Source organism: Hyperolius riggenbachi, chromosome 3, assembly GCF_040937935.1.
Source record: "Hyperolius riggenbachi isolate aHypRig1 chromosome 3, aHypRig1.pri, whole genome shotgun sequence".
Taxonomy (NCBI): domain Eukaryota; kingdom Metazoa; phylum Chordata; class Amphibia; order Anura; family Hyperoliidae; genus Hyperolius; species Hyperolius riggenbachi.
The window spans coordinates 134476829-134499200 of NC_090648.1; the positions used below are offsets into that span (position 1 = coordinate 134476829).

General features: G+C 45.3%; 1 protein-coding gene across 4 annotated transcripts in view; it reads left to right on the forward strand.

The window, feature by feature from the left end:
• KCNU1 (potassium calcium-activated channel subfamily U member 1) overlaps positions 1 to 22372 on the forward strand; it is a 330251-nt gene that overhangs the window by 302448 nt on the left and 5431 nt on the right. For all 4 annotated transcript variants that reach the window (XM_068274953.1, XM_068274954.1, XM_068274951.1 and 1 more), the window contains 3 exons: positions 4226 to 4365; positions 9278 to 9466; positions 22147 to 22250. In XM_068274953.1, the coding sequence (XP_068131054.1) occupies positions 4226 to 4365; positions 9278 to 9466; positions 22147 to 22250 (433 nt within the window). The remainder of the gene's footprint in view (positions 1 to 4225; positions 4366 to 9277; positions 9467 to 22146; positions 22251 to 22372) is intronic.

A 22372-nucleotide genomic window follows, 5' to 3' on the forward strand; every position in this document is an offset into this window, starting at 1 on the left:
TGATTGCTGGAGGTCGAATTATTGTGTTTTAAAAGCAACTTCGGCGCCGAAGTTTCTCACTGAGCGCCGCTATTCATGTAATTCCTATTATAGTCTATGGTGGTGCCGGCTGGCGAGTGTCCACCTGGGTTGCAATTCAGTACGGTGGTGCAGAGCAGGAGGGAGGAGCAGTGAGTGCACTAATACAGCCGCAGTGAATGGAGCCCGACTCCTTCCCTTCCTTGGGCCCCCCTTCAGTGCTCCGCCTCCATTACAGAAATTAGCACAGCGGGTGTGGGCAGGGAACGTGGACTTGCCTCTTCTGGGTTCCATGCAATGGAGCTCCATGTTTCCCTGGCCTTCTCTGTTTTCAGTGCCCCTCACTTTACTTTCTGATTAGCAGAAGTACAGTGAGCAGCATTGGAGACAGAGAAGACCAGGGAAGCATGGAGTTCCATTGAATGGAACCTGGAAGAGGCAAGTCCAGGTTCCCAGCGCGCACCTGCTGCACTAATTTCTGTAATGGAGGGGGAGCACTGTGGAGTGGGGCCCGAGGTGAGGGAGGTGTTTGGCCCCCCTCCCCGTGGCTGTAAGTGTGCCTGCTGCTCCCCCCCTCCTGGGGGCACCTATACCTGGCTACCTATTCTGGGGGCCCCTATACCTGACTACGTATACTGGGGTCACCTATATCTGGCTAACTCAATTGGGGGCACCTATACCAGGTTACCTAAACCTGACAACCTATACTGAGGACAGCTATATCTGACCACCTGTACTGGTGCACCTATACCATGTTACCTATACTGGGGATACCTATATCTGTCTACCTAAATGTTTACGCTCTCGCCCCTATAAACGTTCTCATTTTGTACTCATCACTTTCCTGATGAGTACAAAAAAGAATCCAGGAAGATTTTCAAATGGCGTTTGCTATGTGATTTATATGTGCTCCCATTCATGTAACCTAATTGCAAATGCAGGCAAACTGAAGCAGGCACTGTGTTGCAAATAGGTGACAAACGTATCGCACCTCTCTGTACAGAGAACCACAGTTACTATGGTAATCATGGTGCCCTTGTGATCAGCAAAACACCTGCACTATGAAAATCTGATCAGTCAGTCAGTCAGTAGGTCAACCAGTCAGTCAGCCTGTCATTAAGTTATTATACCACCTGCAACACAACTTCATATCCATGCAGAACCCCATCAGGGCATGGAAGACCTCCGCATTGTGAGTGGGATGCTTTCTATGCTTCAACAAAAATCATGGGGCCACCCAGCAAAACTTTTATGGGGCCAGAATTTTCACACCTATTCCATTGCCTCCATATTTAGTGACCCTCACAGCCTAGGGGCCCGTCTTGCAAGAGCCCTAAAACAAGTGTGGCCATCCTGATCTTCACAACTATAACAAGTGTATCCACAAAACACCTGATCTGAAGGATGAAGCTCTTTATTGGAGGAAGGGATACAGAGTAGTTAGGGCCCCCTCACAGCTCTGAGCCCCCTAGAGTAGCAGAGGCTGCTCCTCTGTAGTTAAAAACCTGCCTCTGCCTATGTCATGGTCATGTGACACATCACTTGCTTTAAATATGATTGATGAACAGACTTTGCACCATTCACCTGCCCTGAATTTGAGGTGTACAGGCAGGTAATATTACCCGTGGCACTGCCGGCTCCAGGAGACCTGGGATCTGGCTGAGAGTTTTCCGTCTAGCAAATGTCATATTTCTCTAGTAAAACATTAAGATAAAGATCTTTCATGTGACCTTAGCTTTGAACTTTGAGAACGATCCACACTGCAGACAAGAGCCAACACACACTGACAATGGAATATTACAGTAACGGTTAGTACAATATTTCTTACTCTGCATTCCTTTGGACAGACCCTCTTGATGTGATCCACATAGCGGTCATATTCTAACCTAGGTCAGATACCACCTGAATGTCTGATTGATTCTGGCAGACAGGGAGTTCTGGGTAATATAAACCTGGATCATTTCTTGGTGATAACAAGAAAAGTAAGCGCAGAACTGTCAGCTACATGACAGAGCCTTCCATACATCTAAAATGCAGCAAATCCGTGGGGACAGCGCCTCGTGGACCTGCTTCAGAGTGACGTTACCCTCTTGCTTCACATGTTTCTCCTGCCACCTTTTAACCTCGCGCTTGCCAGAGGTGACTGCCTCAGGGTCAGTGTTGTACTGTGGCGTCTGTAATGCTGCACCGTTCTATGCGGTTTTACATCTTGTACCGGCTGTCAGATTCCTGAGTGTCTGTCCTTGGCTACATCACTAGTACAAGCTTTCCAGTGACCTGGCAAATGCACGCTTGTTATTTTATCATCCCTCTGCCTGCGTTAGCAACGATTCTTCTGTTAAATGTAGCTAATCAGCACACATGCCACTAATTAAATCATCGTGTGTGTATCAGCAATGAAACCACCTCACAAATAAAACCGACGGGTGTCTACAGTTTAATTAGAAGCCCTCCAAAGGTTCCAGCACGCTGGGAGGTGATGCTTGTCAAATTAATGTTACATGGCATAGCCTGTTATGTGACTGCACGGGGAGGCTCCCTCCTTTTCTAACCAAAGTAAAGTAGACAGCTCTTCAGCCATGGGGAAGGGTTCTGTTTGAGGCCTGTGTCATCATACGTCTGTTGTACAATCCTACGGAGATCCATTTCTGTTTCAGGGTTAAGCCTCACTGCAGGATGTATTGCAAAAGAACAGGTGAATTACAGATTAAAACTGCAGCGCAAGTGAAACAGATGTAAAGAGTTTAATTCTACTTATTAATGTAAACTCAATCTGTCAGTGCATAGCTGTCCTCATTAGCACACACAGACACTTGTATCAGCCTAAACATTCAAACACCTGCCTAATACTGTGTAGGTCTTCCTTGTTCCTCCAAAACAGCTCTGATCGATCAAGGCACAGACTTTACAAAAGGGGAAGGTGTCCTCTAGCTAGCATATGACACCATGATATTAGCAACACAGCCTTCATGTCCCGTAAGTTGCATGGTAGGTCAGATCAGAGATGTTTCTCCAACTCCACCCATGGTTCAGACTGAGTTATTGAGAACTGGAAGGTCAAAGAGAACTTAAGTCATCAGATCAGGTCACTTTCTCCCATTGCTCCACGGTCTATTTTTGATGTTGTTTATGTGCCCAATGGCAGCACAAAGGGTTCAGCAAGGGCAGTTTGACTGGTATTTGGCTGTACAGCACTATACACTGTACTGACTCATATCTCTTATGGACAGTTTTATTTTTTTCCTTTTGCAGTTTCCACTATAATAGCTATGTTGTGGGACTGGACCAAATGGGACAGTGTTTGCTACCTATGAACACCAGGAAACCTTGCACCCACTTCAACAGTTGTTTTTCCTTGGGCAAAACCTACTTACCATAATAAAACACTAAAAAAATGACAGCATTAAAAGAAAAAAATAAATAAAACATATTTAGAGAGATTTGGGGACTCCGCTTTTTAAAACATATGTCATGACGGTGTATATCTGTTAATTTAGCTAATATGGGCTTGTAGTCATAGAAAGGGTACAAAAAGCTCAAAACAGAAAAATACACCTTTATTTCCAAATAATATATTGTCACCATACATTGTTCTAGGAACATAATTTAGATGTTGTGAAAGCCAGAACAAATGGGAAAATAAAATGTGTAGTTTTTATCTATAGTAGCATTGTTTATTTTTTAACCAAAGGGAATGGAATTTAATAAATAGATTTATTGTTTTCCCTTTAAAATGCATAACAAATAAAGTAATTACTGAAAACAAATATCACCCCCAAAAAGCCTAATTTATGGGGAAAACAAGATATAAATCATTTTGGTGTGATAAGCAGTGATTAAGTTATGGCCAAATGAATGGGAGGAGCACTGAATGGTTAAAACTGTTGGCAGGAATGGTAAAACAGCCTGTGGGGTAAAGTGGTTAAACTGAAATATGTGCTATAAACCATTCGTTCTAAAATGTCAATTTGGCCACAGTATTCTAAAACAATGATTTGCATGGTTTGCCCACTGTACTCATGTGAGATTTCATTGCCTTGTTTTTTAAATACCTGATGGAAGTGATAACATGAATATGCAATCTCCTTTAAGAAGGCATTGCTGTACTTCACTGTTCAGTAAGTTGTTGTCGTTGTTGTATAAGAAAAGTAGCATTGCTCCCTCTGTCTCCAAATTGTTTATTTTAATTTTTTCCTGCTGTCATCAGGGCACATGTCAAACATCACTTTTATCCAACAGAACATTTCAGCTGACCACAAACATCCAACAACAACAGCCACTAACACAGATACATTTGCCTGTGGTGCCGTGATCTCTGCATGTTTGTTGGACTCCTTAATGGCCATGGTAAGTACACATTTAAAAATGTCAAGAGCATAGATGTTGATTACACTGTAGCATACCAGTATGGATCATTACAAGATTTTCTATGATTTCCAGCAATACACTGCATTAAACATACACCCCCACGTTCCTCAAGGATGCCTAATTTTGTAAACAGTAGAACAATAACATTTACACTTGTAAGCCTGTTTATAAATAAAGTTTAACCGAGTTTGATCAAAATGTCAAAATCTCAACAAACACAAGAACTCTCACTGTTGTAATTCAGCTGTATGTACAAAGTACAGTACTTATATTCATTTTTTTGCTCCAAAAGATGCGTTGGACTTATTTTTAGGGGTTGTTTTATTTTTACATTAATAAAAATCTACATCAATATTTATTACAATATAGTCATGCCATTACATCATGGAACATTGTTAAAACTTTCTATCACAAATTTCTCATAATTGACACAACTTCCTTTCTCCATGTATAAGAATCTGTGTTAATAGAGAATCTAGCACTTGCCAACCCTGATTGTTTTGGGGTCTTTTGAGTCCCATTCTTTATGGGGTGTCTGCTTTACTTGGTGAAGGGTCTATCTGTCCTGCGGCATTCTATTGCCAATTCACTTGACTTTTTTGCATGTGTACCGTAGCTGCCTGTACACTATTCTGCCTGGGCACCTTTTAAATTGACTTTTTATCTGAACTGTAACTAGAGCTTATTTTTTAGACTTGTGCTCATGCTCATATTTTAAGCATCCTCAAAAATATTGAAAAATCTTGCGGTCTTGTTTTTAGGGTAGACCTTATTTTCATTAAAGCACACATAAAACTGTACAATAAAAACCTTGGTAGGCCAAAGCACTCAATAGTAGTGACACTCATCTTGTTGCTCCTTGTCTTCAAGGTTACTCCCGTTCCGTGTTTCATTAGGTTTTCAGTTCAGTGTCCTGGAAGTTCACTAGGCTTTGATCAAGCACATCTGAACTAGGCAGGGATGAGTTCCGAACCGCCAGAGATGGTGACCAGAGATGGTCAAACTAGCAAAATTCCGAAATCAATTGAATTCTGATTCTGTCTAGGAATTTTGATTTCTGAATAGAATTACGGTATGTGAAAATGTTGAGGAAGAGCCCCTTGTCCATGGTATAAGGAAAGCCCCTTTCCTTTGACCACCTTGTACTTATATTACTGGGCCTACCTAACCAGCCCCAAATCACATGATCATGTATTTTGTACCATTTGCCTTGTATAGCTTTGTCCTATCCTGTATAATAATAGGCAACTGTCCCTGCGTACAGCAGGGACAGTTGTCTCTGTGTAGCTGGGTCCGTGCTTTATGCTACTGCGCATGTGCGCAGCACGGACCCAGCCTCACACAGATGGGCATAGGCGGGCGCGTGAGAGGGCGGCCGAGTGTGCATGTGCTTGCGTGTGTGGAGGGTGCGCGCACAACGGGAGCGCGCAGCAGGTGCACACTAACAGGCGGCGGTGAATCACAGACCTAGAGCCCGTTTTTAAACGGACTAAGGTCTGCCAGTACAATAAAATGCAAGTGTCCCTGCGTCGTCAACTGAATGGTTGTGTGTCCCTGGCTTTTTTGTACTGAGCATGTGCGCAGCCAGGGCAGTTAGAACACAGGGTCGGATCTGACAGTTTGTGTGGTTCACAAAGGTTTTCATTGTATTGTAGGAAATAACAGCTTTTCCAACTGCCAAGCAAGCAGCTCCCAGTGTGCATATACTTCAGACAGTGGTGGGGAACGAGCAAGCGGAACGCGTATGTGCGCGCATTGCGGGGGGTAGCGGCTGTGACCTAGCGCCCGTTTTTTAACAGGCAGGCCTTTTTACTAGTGTTATATAACCTTGTTATGTCTCTCATCCTTTGTATCATTGTATGTTTTTATTGTCCAGCGCTGCATGATATGTTGGCGCTTTATAAATACAATAAATAATAATAAAGGGATCTTTGAGAGAGGGGGGGGGGCTTTGCCGCTCCTCTCTTCCAAAGCCCCCCACATCATGGACCATGCAGGCTGGTATAGCTAAGAGTGTGGAGCTCCACACAGTCTAGGCTCCAAATTCTGGCTATACCATCCTTTATACCAGCAATCCCTGCAATCTCAGATCCACACGGGTTCTAATAATCTAGTCATATCCAGAGTCCACTTGGACACTTTTGGTTCCAGAGCCTTCTGTCATGCTGCTCCTATGTTTTGGAACTCCTTACCTCAGCAGATCAGGACAGCTCCATCCCTGGATGTGTTTAAATCCAGACTGAAAACCCACCTGTTCACTTTGGCATTTGGAGAAATATAAATTTTGTTGTGTGGATACTTTATCCTACTACCTACTGAGAGAGCCTAACCGCTTCGAGTCGTATGGGAGAAAAGCGCTGTAGAAATGTTTTTGTTGTTATTGTTCATTGGAAACAAGGGGTTAAAGAGGCTTGGGAGGAGGGACTCCATGCTGTCCCTCTTCTTAAAATGTATACAATGTGTGTATCGTAGTGATGAGTGTAATGACCTAATTATGATTACGCGAAATGTTGCGTAATTCGCAAAATTATGATTATGGCCGTAAGTGGAAATTCATAATTTTGTGGAATTACGCAAAATGTCATAATTTCGATGGTTTTTGTAATTATGATCTTTTCCATAATGAAAACAAGTTGGAATTTTGTGTTTAATGTGGAAATTAGCCCATTCTCTAAATTGAATTCCAGTCCAGAGCCTCCAATTACATTTAAAGTGACAGCATGTGCAGAGACCTTTGCATTATGAGATATTACAAGGCCTAAAACCAAGTGTCTCAGGATGACCGCTACGTGCACCGTGACAAAGAGCACCTGTCTCAGGGCTGGTGCACACCTGAAGAGCTTTTCTGAACGCTCAATGATTTTAAAAGCTCCTGCTAATGTTATCCTATGTGTGTGCACACTGGAGCAATGTGATTTTGTAGCATTGCATTAGCAGGAACTTTTAAAATCGCTGGCGTTTAAAAAGCTCTTGTGGTGTACACCACCCCTTAAAAGTGGCTGCAGGTAGAGCCTCCTGAAACATTTAAAGTGACAGCGCATGCAGGGACCTTTGCATTATCAGATATCGCAAGGCCCAAAACCAAGTGTTTTAGCATGTATGACCGCTAAGTGCACCTTGGCAAAGTGCACCTGTCTTAGAAGTGGCTGTAGGTAGAGCCTCCTGATACATTTAAGCAACAGCACCTGCAGGGGCCTTTGCATAATCAGTAATTGCAATCAGTAATTGCAATCAATGAGTGACCTTCCAGAGTTTAGTAATTACTTAAATTTGCATAATTACTAAACGAAATTACGTCCATTTTCGTAATTAAAATAACTGTTTCTTTAGATACACAAAATCACAAAGTTTTGCATTAAACACAAATTTTGCGGTGAAATGTGAAGTTATGCAACGGAAATTACACTTATGGAATTCCAAAATATGGTTTGTATGCCAATTACGAAATTAGAATTTGCGTCGTAGCTGCAAAATTTGCGTTCATAATTACGGAAACGCGAAGTTACACACATTTCGGCTCAACACTAGTAGGTAGAGCTTGGAACTTGATACATATGAAAGTGCATATTAAATGTCATTTTAGAAATTTGGTGATGATAGCCTGTTATGGGGGCTTTGCAATTAAATGCTAAAGTCAGCGGTATTGACTGCAATGTAAATGATGGAATTCCACAAAATGTTATTTTACCGAGTTTAAAAAACATTTTTTCTTTGAGGCGTCCTTATTATTGGAAAATATAAATAAATGGCTCTATAAGGTAGTTTGCAACAATCTCCTTTCACGAAAAGATACTGTATATATTGTCCTACCTTATAAGTCTCTCATTCAAGACAGAGACAGTGTTCAGGGTAAAAGCCAAAATGATCTTATCAATGCACTTAACAATGCGTTTCACGGTCACAGCTGCTTCCTCAGGTCAGTAACAGTGCCTGACAGTAAGGGTGTTGCAACTCCGGGGCGCCGTATCCAAGAGATCTACGGTTCTACCCTTGACCTTAGAAAATCTTTTTTTGGAGCAGTGACCACCACCCTATTGGACAAAGGCCGCGTGGGACGGACTTTCCCCATAAGCGATAACGAGTGGTTACTTCAATTGGCAACCTATCCTTGTGAGTAAATCTCTTACTACCTTCTCTTTTTCCTGGTGACCTACCGATGTTGCACCAGATTGGGCTCCCGGATCTCCCGGTGTTTTTCTTCCCACATCTACAATTTTTTTCTTTGAACTTTTTAATATTGACTTTTTTTCAAAAACTACAAGGTCTTTTTGAAAAATGTTTGACTTATCCCCACTATTCTCCCTAGTTACATTCCTACAGAATTTGGTGATGATGGCATGTATGGGGGCTTTGCAATTTATTATGTAGAATTTTGCATTCCGACATTACAAATTAGAAATGCCGATTCGTAATGCTGAATGACAGTGCAGAACTCGAAGTTCTGAATTCTGTGTAATTTGATTACTCAACCCTTCATATGACCAGTGAAAGAAAGCACTTGTGCGCATGTTTTTTCTTTCATGCAAGATAGGGAATGCACGGTTTGGCACTCCCAGCCCACATGCATACCCCGTGCAAATGTGCCTGTGCATGACCATGTCCATTTCCTGGGGAGAGAACTTGACAAGCCAGTTTAAAAGAATTATAAGAAGGATAACAGGAAATGGGAGGGACCCTGAAAATAACCAGCAGCAGCAAGACTTTCAAGAGTAAGTGCTTAAAAACTTGAAATATTTAATATGATTTTTTTAATTTAGTTTCAGGGGTATTGTAACAGCCAAAAAAAACCTTTCAGTTTTTGTGGCTTTTTTTTTTTTTTTAAATTGACGTTTGTTAAATTCTTGTGTAGGGAATGGGATGTCAGCATGAGCAGTTCTGTCTTTCTCCTCAGACATACTATGACTGGCACCTACTGCCTCTGCTGCAGACACTGGTGACAGGAGGCAGTACCCCAGAACTGGAAGAGCAGTTGGCTGAAGCTAATAAGCTATCAACACATAACACAGAACTCATGGCTCCCCGGGATCGAAGCAAACTGTCCCTCATTCCAATGAATGATTACAGAATGTCTGCATTAAATGTAAGTATGATTATCAATCTGACTGCACTATAAAGCTAAGTACACTGGCTGAATTCTCTCATAAAACTATGGATATAAATTAAATAGTTGCTAAATTAACAAGCATTATGTGTTCATTTAACGACCACCTCGGTAGCAGCCCCTGGACCGCCTAAAGCCAATTGGCATAAAGTCCTGGGGCGGGGTTTTGAAGAAGATCGTGCGCGCCGATACACGAGCATCTCCGCTTGAATGACGTCTCCCAGCGCTGATCGCCACTTGGAGACTGTTAGACGCTGAAACCGATCTATTTACTGTGCACAGCACTGCGATCCATGGCAGCGCAGTACACAGCCGTGTGACACGGCTGTCCCACTGGGAGGCAGGAGAGCAGTCTGCTGTCATAGGCTGATGCCTATGACAGCCGATTGCTATCATTGGCTGAGGGGGGGGGGGGGGGGGGGGAGGGGCGGTTAGGGAAAATAAAAAAAAAGTGTGATGTTTATTAGAAAAAAATACAATTCAATATTTATATAAAAATAAACAAACATGCCGGCAGGGATAAGAGCCCACCAACAGAGAGCTCTGTTGGTGGGCAGAAAACGGAGGGGGGGATCACTTGTGTGCTAGGTTGTACAGCCCTGCAGCGAGGCCTTAAAGCTGCAGTGACCTAATATGTGAAAAATAGCCTGGTCACTAGGGGGGTGTAAGTCCATGGTCCTCAAGTGGTTAATACATTTATGCAGTTTTAAAGGGGGCTGTAACATCCAAAAATTAACCTATTTTGGTTCCTGGACGTAGAAACTACGTCCAGGAACCATGCGCGCTCCCGCGGCCGATCGCGCGCCTGCACTTGATCTCCCGGCCCGCGGTTCATTAGCCAGGCAATCAGTGAATCGGGCTATGGTGCCCGATCACTGATTCCTCTCCCCCACTGAAAAAGCGACAGATTCTCTCAGAAGCTTCGCGTTTTCTGGCTGTAACGTACCCCATGCGTCGCTCTAAGCGTGTGTTACGCTTAGAGTGACGTCATGTAGACAAACTCATGGCCGCCATCTTGTGGCCAAAAAGTAAAACTACAACTAAAAGTAAAAAAAATAGAATTCAAACACACATTTACATTATAAATCCCTTGATTACATCCCACCCTCCCAAAACTACCCAAATAAAATGTTTAATATAAAAGCAAAACAAAACATTACAATAAAAAAAAACATGTAAATATTTACATAAGGGTCTAAACTTTTTAAATATCAATGTAAAGATGAAATACTTCTATATTTTTTTTTATTTTAAACTTGTAAATAGTGATAGATGCAAAACGGAAAAAATGCACCTTTATTTCCAAATAAAATATTGTCGCCATACATTGTGATAGGGACATAATTTTAACGGTGTAATAACTGGGACATATGGGCAAATACAATACGTGAGTTTTAATTATGGAGGCATGTATTATTTTAAAACTATAATGGCTGAAAACTGAGAAATAATGAATTTTTTCAGTTTTTTTATTATTCTTCCTGCTAAAATACATTTACAGTAAAGTGGCTCTTAGAAAAATGTACCCCCCAAAGAAAGCCTAATTGGTGGCAGAAAAAACAAGATATAGATCAGTTCATTGTGATAAGTAGTGATAAAGTTATAGGCTAATGAATGGGAGGTGAACATTTCTCAAGTGAAAACGACAGAACGCGAATGGGTTAAACATTTCCAAAAAATAGTAAGTGGCCCCAAATTATATGTAAATCCCTTTTTTTTCTAAAATAGATCCCCATATGCCCCCACCCCCTTTTTTTTCCTTTTACCTGGTTTATGTGCGTTTGCCTAAGTGCAGGAACTGTGCAGTGCCAGCAGGATTGCATGTTTTATATTTTTTTTGTAGCTACAGCAACAAGCTTATCTCAGCATCCAAATAACAGAAAACTTTCTATTTCAAATAACATAAGGGCTTTGAGAAATGTACACAATAATGTACCGTATTTTTCGGAATATAAGACGCACTTTTTCTTCCCCAAAACTGGGGGGGGGGGGGGGAAATTGAGTGCGTCTTATATTCCAAATGTACGGTAAAAAGTCATGCAGAGTGCACTGGGAAGCAGTTACTCATCCAGCCGCCGCTAGTTCACCATCTGCTCTGGCGATCCCCTCCTGCATGAAGTCCTCCTCCTCCAGGCAGCTCTCGTTTTCCATCAGCCCGGCGATCCCCTCCTCCATGAAGTCCGCTTCCTCCAGGCAGCTCTCGTTTGCCATCTGCCCAGCGATCCCCTCCTCCATGAAGTCCGCTTCCTCCAGCCAACTCTCGTTTGCCATCAGCCCGGCGATCCCCTCCTCCATGAAGTCCACTTCCTCCAGGCAGCTCTCGTTTGCCATCTGCCCAGCGATCCCCTCCTCCATGAAGTCCGCTTCCTCCAGGCAGCTCTCGTTTGCCATCTGCCCCGGCGATCCCCTTCTGTATAAAGTCGGCCCCCTCCAGGCAACTGCTGCGGCGATCCCTTCCGGCATGAAGCCAGCCCCCTCCATGAAGCTGACCCAGCGATCCTCTTCTGCATAAAGTCAGCTCACTCTTGCTGCGCTTCTCCAGCGGCATACTTCAAAGTGACCCGGGGTGATAGCGAGAATTGCCCAATAGCAGAGGCCGACGTATACAGGAAGTGACATCACTGGTTACTTCCTGTATACCGTGGCCACAGCAATTGGTCGCTATCACCGCAGGTCACTTTGAAGTGTGCCGCTGAGAAGCACTGCAAGAGGGAGCAGACTTTATGCAGAAGAGGATCGCCGGGTCAGCTTCCTGGAGGAAGCAGATTTCATGCAGGAGAAGAGCTCCCGGGGCAGATGGTAAATGAGCGGCGGCTGGTGAAGGGAGGGGCATTAACTATAGAGGGGGGAAGGCAAAGGCTACCTACAAGTGGGGTAAGGGGCAAAGGCTACCTATAGATGTGGTGGGTAAAGGCTACCTATACAATGGAGAAAGGCAAAAGGTACCTATACAGCGGGAGAGGGGTAAAGGCTATGGATACAGTGGGGGATAGGCAAAGGCTACCTATACTAGGGGAAAGGCTAGCTATACTGGTGCTAATGCTACCTAAACTAGGGGAGGGGCAATGGCTACCTGAGTGTAGTGTAACTGTGGGCAGAAGGGATACGTTTAGTGTAGCTTTGAGACAGTTAGGGGGAAAAATGTCCATAAGACGCTCCTGGACCTTGGATGCACCAGGTTTTAGTTTTTTGTTTTTCCCCCTGATTTTTGCCCTCTAAACCTAGGTGCGTCTTATAGTCCGGAGCGTCTTATATTCCGAAAAATACGGTAAGCCTGTTGAGGTGATATTTGCTGTGAGAAAAATAACACTGAGCTTGGTTGAAAAAAAAAAAGGCCAGAAGTGATGTCACTTCTGGCAATACAGAAAAAAAGTAGAGATGAAAACCAGCAGACAGATTATTTTTTTTTTTCATATCACATTTCTCCTAAATATGACAGTGAGTGACCACTAAACAGAACAATATAGGTATCTTTTTTGGATGATATTTTTCAATAAATATGGATAATTCATCCTGCTTTAACCCTTTTGGGACCGGCTGCCTAACCCCACTTAAGGACCAGGCTATTTTACATGTGGGGGGGGGGCGCGTTTAGGGGGGGTCAGGCAGCCGGATCCCCAGTGTGGCTTGCTAGGCATGGTGTCCCCCCTGTAGCCAGCAGCCTTTAGTCACCTCCCAGGCTCCAGCGATGAGCAGCTGTGAACACCTCCACTCCGGCCGGCATCCACGCTCCTACTGCCGTTAAGTTCCGGGTCGCAGCTTGATGATGTCATCAAGCCGGGACCCAGAACTTATGTCAGAGTGAGCGGGGATGTCGGCCGGAGCGGAGGGGAGTGCCGATCGCCGGGGTAACGTCAGGAAGGTGAGTGGATCCTCTTCTTCCCCCACCACCGCCGCAGCTATAACAGTGATCACTACGAACCAGCGGCGATCGTAGTGATCACGTGATCAGGAGCCATACGTGATGGCCCTTGATCACTGAGGGGAGATGTCAACTGTCATATGGCAGCTTAATCTCCCCTCTCAGGTGCGCACAATCGCGGCGGGAGTGGAAACAACAGGCCGCGTAAATCTTACGCCGCATCAGGCTAGAACAGCCACAAGTGCGGCGTACGTTTTACTACACGTGGTGCCCAATAGGTTAAAATATTTTTAAAATGTATCTCTAGTCAAAATGTTTAGCAGCAAAAAATTGGCAGCACTCCTAATCAAGCTGCAGCTGAAATGAAACCAACAGAGGTGTGCAGCGCCCCCCAGAGACTTAAATATACACATTGAATGCAAATCAGATTCAAACTATGCATTAAACCCAAAACTAGACTAATTGAATGTAAACTGATACACATGGATGCAGCTAGCCAGCCACAAGAAGATTTACATTTTCATACAACAGGAAGAAATGGCAACACTTCCAAATGCAGGCTGCACCCAAATTAACCAGCTGCATAGATATGCGAAGCCCAATACACGGGCAGCGTTGAGAGGTCCTCGCAGAAAAGACCTACCCTCTAACTAACAATTAAAACTATAGTGTAAACTTGAGGCAGCTAGCCATAAAATGGTCCACACATTTTCTAAAGAACACCAAAAAACTGGCAGCGTTCTTAATCAGGCTGCAACTGAAATGAAACCAACAAAGGTGTGCAGCACCCCCCATAGACTTAAACACACATTCAATACAAAGAAGATTCAAATTATGCATTAAACCCTATGGGCTCGATTCACAAAGCGGTGATAACCCAGTTAAATACTTTAGGGGCCTGATTCACAAAGCGGTGCTAACAGTTAGCACCCTGGTGAAAAGCCCTTTATCACGCCTAAACTCAGTTTAGGCATGATAAGTTTAGGTGTGATAAGTTTAGGTGTGATAAGTTTAGGCATGATAAGTTTAGGTGTGATAAGTTTAGGCATGTTAAGTTTAAGCACCAACTGCGTTACCACCGCAGTGCACAGCTGATCAAAAGTTTTGCGCTAGCAAAGTCTGGTGCACTTCGCATAGAGTTTAATGGCGCTGCTTTGCGTGCGGGACTTTGCACGCTATCTACACTTATCTAAACTTAGCATGCCTAAACTTATCACACCTAAACTTATCACACCTAAACTTATCACGCCTAAACTGGCTTTTCACCAGTGTGGTGCAAAGGTTATCATGCCTAAAGTCTTTTAGGCGTGATAACTGAGTTATCACCGCTTTGTGAATCAGGCCCATGGCGTGATAACCATTTTTATCATGCCTAAACTCAGTTTAGGCATGATAAGTTTAGGCATGCTAAGTTTAGGCATGATAAGTTTAGGTGTGATAAGTTTAGGCATGCTAAGTTTAGATAAGTTTATTACGCGCGCAAAGTCCCGCACGCAAAGCAGCGCCATTAAACTCTATGCAAAGTGCACCAGACTTTGCTAGCGCAAAACTTTTGATCAGCTGTGCACTGTGGTGCTAACCCAGTTGGTGCTTAAATTTATCACGCCTAAAAACTTATCACACCTAAACTTATCATGCCTAAACTTATCACACCTAAACTTATCACACCTAAACTTATCATGCCTAAACAGAGTTTAGGCGTGATAAAGGGCTTTTCACCACGGTGCTAACTGTTAGCACCGCTTTGTGAATCAGGCCCTAAACTTGATAAATAGAGATGTCGCGAACATAGAATTTTCTGATCACGAACAGGCGAATCTGGTGAACCGCCATAGACTTCAATGGGCAGGCGAATTTTAAAACTTACAAAGACTGTTTCTGGCCACAAAAGTGATTAAAATTGTTGTTTCAAGGGGTGTAACACCTGACCAGGGGGATCCATGCCAAAAGTCCCACCAAAAATTACGGGGTTGACGCAAAGTCGGGTTTTAAACCCTAAAGGGCAGGAATTACATTATGCACAGCTCTGGGTGTCAGTGGGCTGTGGAGTGTCCCACACAGAGAGATACAATAGTACTATCAGAATACAGTGAAATAATAATGCACTGGAGTGGTTCTGTGCCTGCAGTTTTATGAGACAACACCACAAGTGTGCACACAGCTCTGGGTGTCAGTGGGCTGTGGAGTGTCTCACACAGAGAGATACAATAGTACTATCAGAATAAAGTGAAATAATTATGTATTGGAGTGGTTCTGTGCCTGCAACTTAATGAGGCAACAGCAGTAGTGTGCACACAGTTCACAACACTCCCAAGTGAGTGAGTGGTGGCTAGTGTTGGGCGAACAGTGTTCGCCACTGTTCGGGTTCTGCAGAACATCACCCTGTTCGGGTGATGTTCGAGTTCGGCCGAACACCTGACGGTGCTCGGCCAAACCGTTCGGCCATATGGCCGAACTAAGAGCGCATGGCCGAACGTTCCCCGAACGTTCGGCTAGCGCTGTGATTGGCCGAACGGGTCACGTGGTTCGGACCCGAACGCGCTCTGATTGGCCGAACTGTCACGTGGTTCGGGTAAATAAATACCCGAACCACGTCATATCTCCGCCATTTGTCTGTGGGTTTAGCTTTGGGTAGGCAGGCAGGGTAGTTCGCGCTCCAGCCACGCTAGCCAGGGTCCCCCCCAGTCATTGTGTGTCGCTGCTGGGAATAGTAGTACACCGCTCGCTCAGCATTCTGTTTACTGCCACTCTGTGTACCTCGCTCAGCCACACTATATAGCATTCTGTTTACTGCCACTCTGTGTCTGCTGGGAATAGTAGTACACCGCTTGCACAGCCACACTATATAGCATTCTGTTTACTGCCACTCTGTGTACCTCGCTCAGCCACACTATATAGCATTCTGTTTACTGCCACTCTGTGTCTGCTGGGAATAGTGGTACACCGCTCGCTCAGCCACACTATATAGCATTCTGTTCACTGTTCTGTGTCTGCTTGGAATAGTGGTACACCGCTCGTTCAGCCACACTATATAGCATTCTGTGTACTGTTCTGTGTCTGCTGGGAACAGTAGTACACCGCTCGTTCAGCCACACTATATAGCATTCTGTGTACTGTTCTGTGTCTGCTGGGAACAGTAGTACACCGCTCGCTCAGCCACACTATATAGCATTCTGTTCACTGTTCTGTGTCTGCTGGGAATAGTGGTACACCGCTCGCTCAGCCACACTATATAGCATTCTGTTCACTGTTCTGTGTCTGCTGGGAATAGTGGTACACCGCTCGCTCAGCCACACTATATAGCATTCTGTTTACTGTTCTGTGTCTGCTGGGAATAGTGGTACACCGCTCGCTCATCCACACTATATAGCATTCTGTTCACTGTTCTGTGTCTGCTGGGAATAGTGGTACACCGCTCGCTCAGCCACACTATATAGCATTCTGTTCACTGTTCTGTGTCTGCTGGGAATAGTGGTACACCGCTCGCTCAGCCACACTATATAGCATTCTGTTTACTGCCACTCTGTGTACCTCGCTCAGCCACACTATATAGCATTGCGTACTCTGCCAGTCAGTGTGTATATTGCTGGGATCAGTAATACTCCACTCACCGTCAACCACTATATGAGCTCAACATGAGTTCCCCAGAGACCTCCGCTGTGAGCAGCACTCCCAACAACAGCAACAGCCAACGCCCCACGCAAGCTATAACATCCACCCCAGCAGCCAGTGGTCAGCAGCAGCCCTCCCCGGAGGAGAACGTTGTGTCCATCAGTCCGTCGCCAGAGCGATTAATGAGGGCTGCCATTGAGGAGATGATGGGGCCTGATGTGGAGGAGGAGGTCTGGCTCAGGCCAGCATCCCAAGTTAATGTTGAGGACGATGAGGGGTCTGTGTCTGGGGATGTTGGGGTGGCAGAGGTGGTGGGTGGGTCAGACTCAGGAGAAGAGTTGTATGATGAGGATGATGATCGGGACCATCTGTATGTGCCTCAGAGTCCGACCCCGGAAAACATGTTGTATCGTGTGTTTAGGTACTAAAATCTGCGTTCCCTCCCAGTAGTGTTGGGCGAACAGTGTTTGCCACTGTTCGGGTTCTGCAGAACATCACCCTGTTCGGGGTGACTATATAGCAGACTATATAGCATTGTGTTTAATGCCACTCTGTGTACACGGCTCAGCCACACTATATAGCATTGTGTTTACTTCCACTCTGTGTCTGCTGGGAACAGTAGTACACCGCTCACCCGCCACTGTATAGCATTGTGCTCTGTGTCACTGCTGACAATAGTGGTACACCGCTCACCCACCACTGTATAGCATTTCTGTACTGCCACTGTACTGCTGCCAGTCAGCGTGTACTTTAAGGATAAGTGAAATGAGGAAGAAATCCGGTGAAAGAGGGAGGGGCAAGGGAAGAGGTGTTTCCCCTGACGGTTCACGTACAGGCCACAGGGGAGCACCCAAGAAAACCCACTCAATACTGCCCATGTTGTCCAGGACAACAACCCTCACAGATCCAAAAGAACAGGACCAGATAATTACTTGGATGACCTCTCAAGCGTCCAGCAGTGGGTTAAGCAGCACCAGCACATCACGCACGAGGTCCGAGTCCTCAGCCAGTTAAAGTCTGGGCTTTCTTTGAAGACTGCACTGAGGATGTTACCATGGCGATTTGCAAGGTGTGCAAGACCCGCCTGAGCAGGGGGAAAAGTATTAACAACCTCTCCACCACCAGCATGAGCCGCCACATTCTATCCAAACATCCCACTCTGTGGGCAAACGCGGCAGGACAGGGTACCACCAGCAACACTGCCTCCCTTGGGTTCACCAGACTCACCACCAGACCCGCCTCAGCAGCAGCAGTAGCCCAGCCATTGCGTGGTTCACAACATTCACAAACATCAGACGATGCTGACACTGTCACTTTCCGGACTAGTGCTCTTGAGGTCTCCCAGTGTTCATCAAACACAACAACCAACAGCCCTTCGGTGTGCAGCGCTACGGTTGAGTTGTCTGTTTCTGAGATGTTTGAGCACAAGAGGAAATTGCCAGCAAATGACCCCCGGGCCGTGGCAGTAACAGCCAGCCAGCATAGCCAAGCTTCTGGCCTGCGAAATGCTGCCATATCGAGTGGTGGAGACAAACAGCTTCAAGGGCATGATGTCAGTGGCCATCCCACGTTACGTGGTTCCCAGCCGCTACCACTTTGCGCGCTCTGCAGTGCCTGAGTTGCATGAGCACGTGGTCAGCTAAATAACCCGAAGCTTGAAGAATGCCGTTGCCTGCAAGGTTCACCTCACCACTGACACCTGGACGAGTGCGTTCGGCCAGGGTCGATACATCTCCCTTACCGCGCACTGGGTGAACCTTGTGGAGCCTGGCAGCGATTCCTCACCTGCTACGGCGCGGGTGTTGCCCACGCCGCAAACAGCTGGATAACAACAGCAGCACCTACCTCTCTGACTCCTTCTCCTCCAACGCATCTCAAAGCTGTACCTCATCCGGAAATGCTAACCCAGCACCAGCAGCAGTAGGATCGTGGAAGCAGTGCAGCACAGCTGTTGGCATGCGTCAGCAAGCGTTGCTGAAGCTGATCTGCCTTGGGGATAAGCAGCACACAGGGGAGGAAATTTGGAGGGGAATAAAGGAACAGACGGATTTGTGGCTGGCACCGCTGGACCTGAAACCGGGCATGAAGCTAGACACCTGGCACGAACTGGCAATGTACGCAATAGAGGTGCTGGCTTGCCCGGCAGCCAGCGTTATGTCGGAACGCTGTTTCAGTGCTGCCGGAGGCATCATCACAGATCGGCGTATCCGCCTCTCCACAGAAAATGCAGACCGTCTGACTCAAATTAAAATGAATCAATCCTGGATTGGAAACGACTACGCAACACTCCTGGACCCCAACCAAGTAACATGACCGATGAACATCTGGGATGGTTTAGCGTTTCCGGTCCCTGTTTATTGAACCTCTCATCTGTATTACATTTATGACTGCATGGCGGCAAAAAGCATTGCTGCTATATCCGCACGCTTTTTGTCCTCATGCAAGGCCTGGGTTGTTGTGTCTCACAAAGCGTGGCCTTCTCCTCCTGCGCCTCCTCCTGTTCCATCACGTGTGCTGCTGCTGCTGCTGCTGCTGGGTTAGCGTTGCCGCGTGGTCCCTGTTTATTGAACCTCTTATCTTTATTACATTTATGACTACATGGCGGTACAAAGCATGCTATCCGCACGCTTTTTGTCCTCATGCAAGGCCTGGGTTGTTGTGTCTCACAAAGCGTGGCCTTCTCCTCCTGCGCCTCCTCCTGTTCCATCACGTGTGCTGCTGCTGGGTTAGCGTTGCCGCGTGGTCCCTGTTTATTGAACCACTTATCTTTATTACATTTATGACTGCATGGTGGTACAAAGCATGCTATCCGCACGCTTCTTGTCCTCATGCAAGGCCTGGGTTGTTGTGTCTCAAAGCGTGGCCTTCTCCTCCTGCGCCACCCTCCTCCTGTTCCATCACGTGTGCTGCTGCTGGGTTAGCATTACCGGTCCCTTTTCCTGGAACCTCTTATATGTATTACATTTATGACTGCATGCCGACAAAAAGCATGTTACCTGTGCAAAGAAAACAGACATTTCCCGCATTTAAAAGACAGTTTTCCCTTTGAAACTTTAAAATCGATTTTCTCAAAAACTATAAGCTCTTTTTGCTAAATTTTTTTTCCTCTTGTACCCACTCCCAAGGTGCACATACCCTGTAAATTTGGGGTATGTAGCATATAAGGAGGCTTTACAAAGCACAAAAGTTCGGGTCCCCATTGACTTCCATTATGTTCGGAGTTCGGGTCGAACACCCGAACATCGCGGCCATGTTCGGCCTGTTCGGCCCGAACCCGAACATCTAGATGTTCGCCCAACACTAGTGGTGGCTTGCTGGCTGCCTGAAGTGCCCCTCCCTCCCTCTGCAGAGGAGTGCAGAAGTGTTAACAGCAGCAGAACAAGGGGAGCACACAGTGGTGTAGCTAAGGAGCTATGGGCCCCGGTGCAAGTTTTACATGCGGCCCCCCAAGCACTCTATACATAACAATTGATCCGGCGCACCAAAACCTGCAAATGACAACTACAGTGTCAGAGGTGCAAGAAGGGGATGGGGAACAGTGTGTTAATGATTACTGCTATTTAAAGCATCTATAGAAGTGATTATTATGAGCACAGGGTCAACTGAGAGCTAATATTGTGCTTGAGGGAGGGCCCCTTGGGGCCCCTCTGACCCAAGGGCCCTCTCTACCTCTACAACCCCTATTGCTACGCCACTGGGAGCACACCTGGTTAACTATAGGGGGCATATCTGGCTAACTATAGGGGGTATATCTGTCTATCTAAACGAGGGGAAGGGAGACACATCTGGCTATCTAAAGGGGGGCACATTTGGCTATCTACATGCGGGGAAGGGGGGCACATTTGGCTATCTACATGTGGGGAAGGGGAGCACATCTGGCTATCTAAACAGCATTTGTACATTTGGCTCCACAAATGACCACCCCCATATTCTGATGCATGGCCATGCCCAATTTGTCTAGAGGGGGCGCAAAATCTGTCTTTGTCCCCTGGCGCTGAAAAATCTAGCTACACCTCTGGATGCGCTATGATCCCCAGGGACATAGGGATGCATAGATGACTCTGTCTGATATCCCCTGTCCTTGCATGCATTGCAATTCACTGCAGAATCAGAGTGAACAGTTTAGAAAAAATGTGCAAATGCATTGCGATTTCCATTCATTATAATGGATGGAATTGCAATCACATTGCCAAAAATCGCATCGAAATGGAAGAGCCATGCATTGCAATAGCAGTTTTGTTTCCTGATGCATTCAAGTGGTGAAGAGGCCTAAAGGTTAACAGTCGTCCGTTGTATTTAATCAAGCATTCTTGTTTCATTCACAGGCTGAAATCTGATTAACTGCTTTGGGCAGCTGTTTATATTTTGCTCCTGTTTCCATGATACTTTATTTTTTTATACATCATCTAATATACAATATGGGTTCCAGTTGTGGGGTCCTTAATCTTTAATTGAAAATTGCGCAAAAGGTGGATCAGCGCATCACCAGGCCGCCTCCGAATGGCCTACAATCAGAGGTGCGCTGAGCCCCCCCAGAAACTGCAAACGCACCTTGAACCCAAACAGAAGCTCTGCATATACACCAAAAGCAAGGCTGCTAAGTGGGAGCAGCTGACCAAAAATGAATTAAATTAGTACATGGCAAAGAAATGAACAGCGCTACTTTAAAACAGATAAGTGCCTACCTGATCGGAAGCAGCCTGGTGATGCGCTGATCCACCTTTCGCGCAATTTTCAATTTTCGATTTTACTTGGTATCGCACCCAGGCTATGCATATGCATAGGTTAGGATTTATACACAAAAAGAGCAAGAGGCCTTGGCTCTTTTTGTGTATACTGGACTTCATGTTGTTTGGCTGATTGCACTCCCTCTGTGTTCTGATTCAGCCTCCTGTGCATGGTCACCTTTCTTCAATTTGATAGGTTAGGATTTAGTTAGTGTTAGATCCCCTCCCATATGAGGATGACTTCTTCGCAGTGGGAGGGACGAGTACTTAACAAGTTGCATGCAAGCTGTTACAGGAAACCAACATCCTCCAGTGGTAGACAGGTTATGTGTATGCTCGGTGTGTATTTTATCCCACAAGTGGGGCTTGCACTCTCTTGCAGGTAGGCACTTCTCTGTTTTTAAGTAGCGCTGTTCATTTCTTTGCTATCCCTAACCTTTAGCTTACTTTTATTACAGGTAAAAACATATGGAGAATTGTTCTGTAGAGCTCTGGCATCACTGGGTATAATCTGCTTTGGTGTTTACCGCCTCATGGATCCTCCCAACCTATGTCAGGACAGGTGAGCGTGCTACTTGGTCACAGTCGTGATCTGAGTTTTTAAATTATTTATAATCATAAAAAATATAATCATTATATTTTCACATATATTCATTTATACATAAAGTAGATACATGTAGTAGA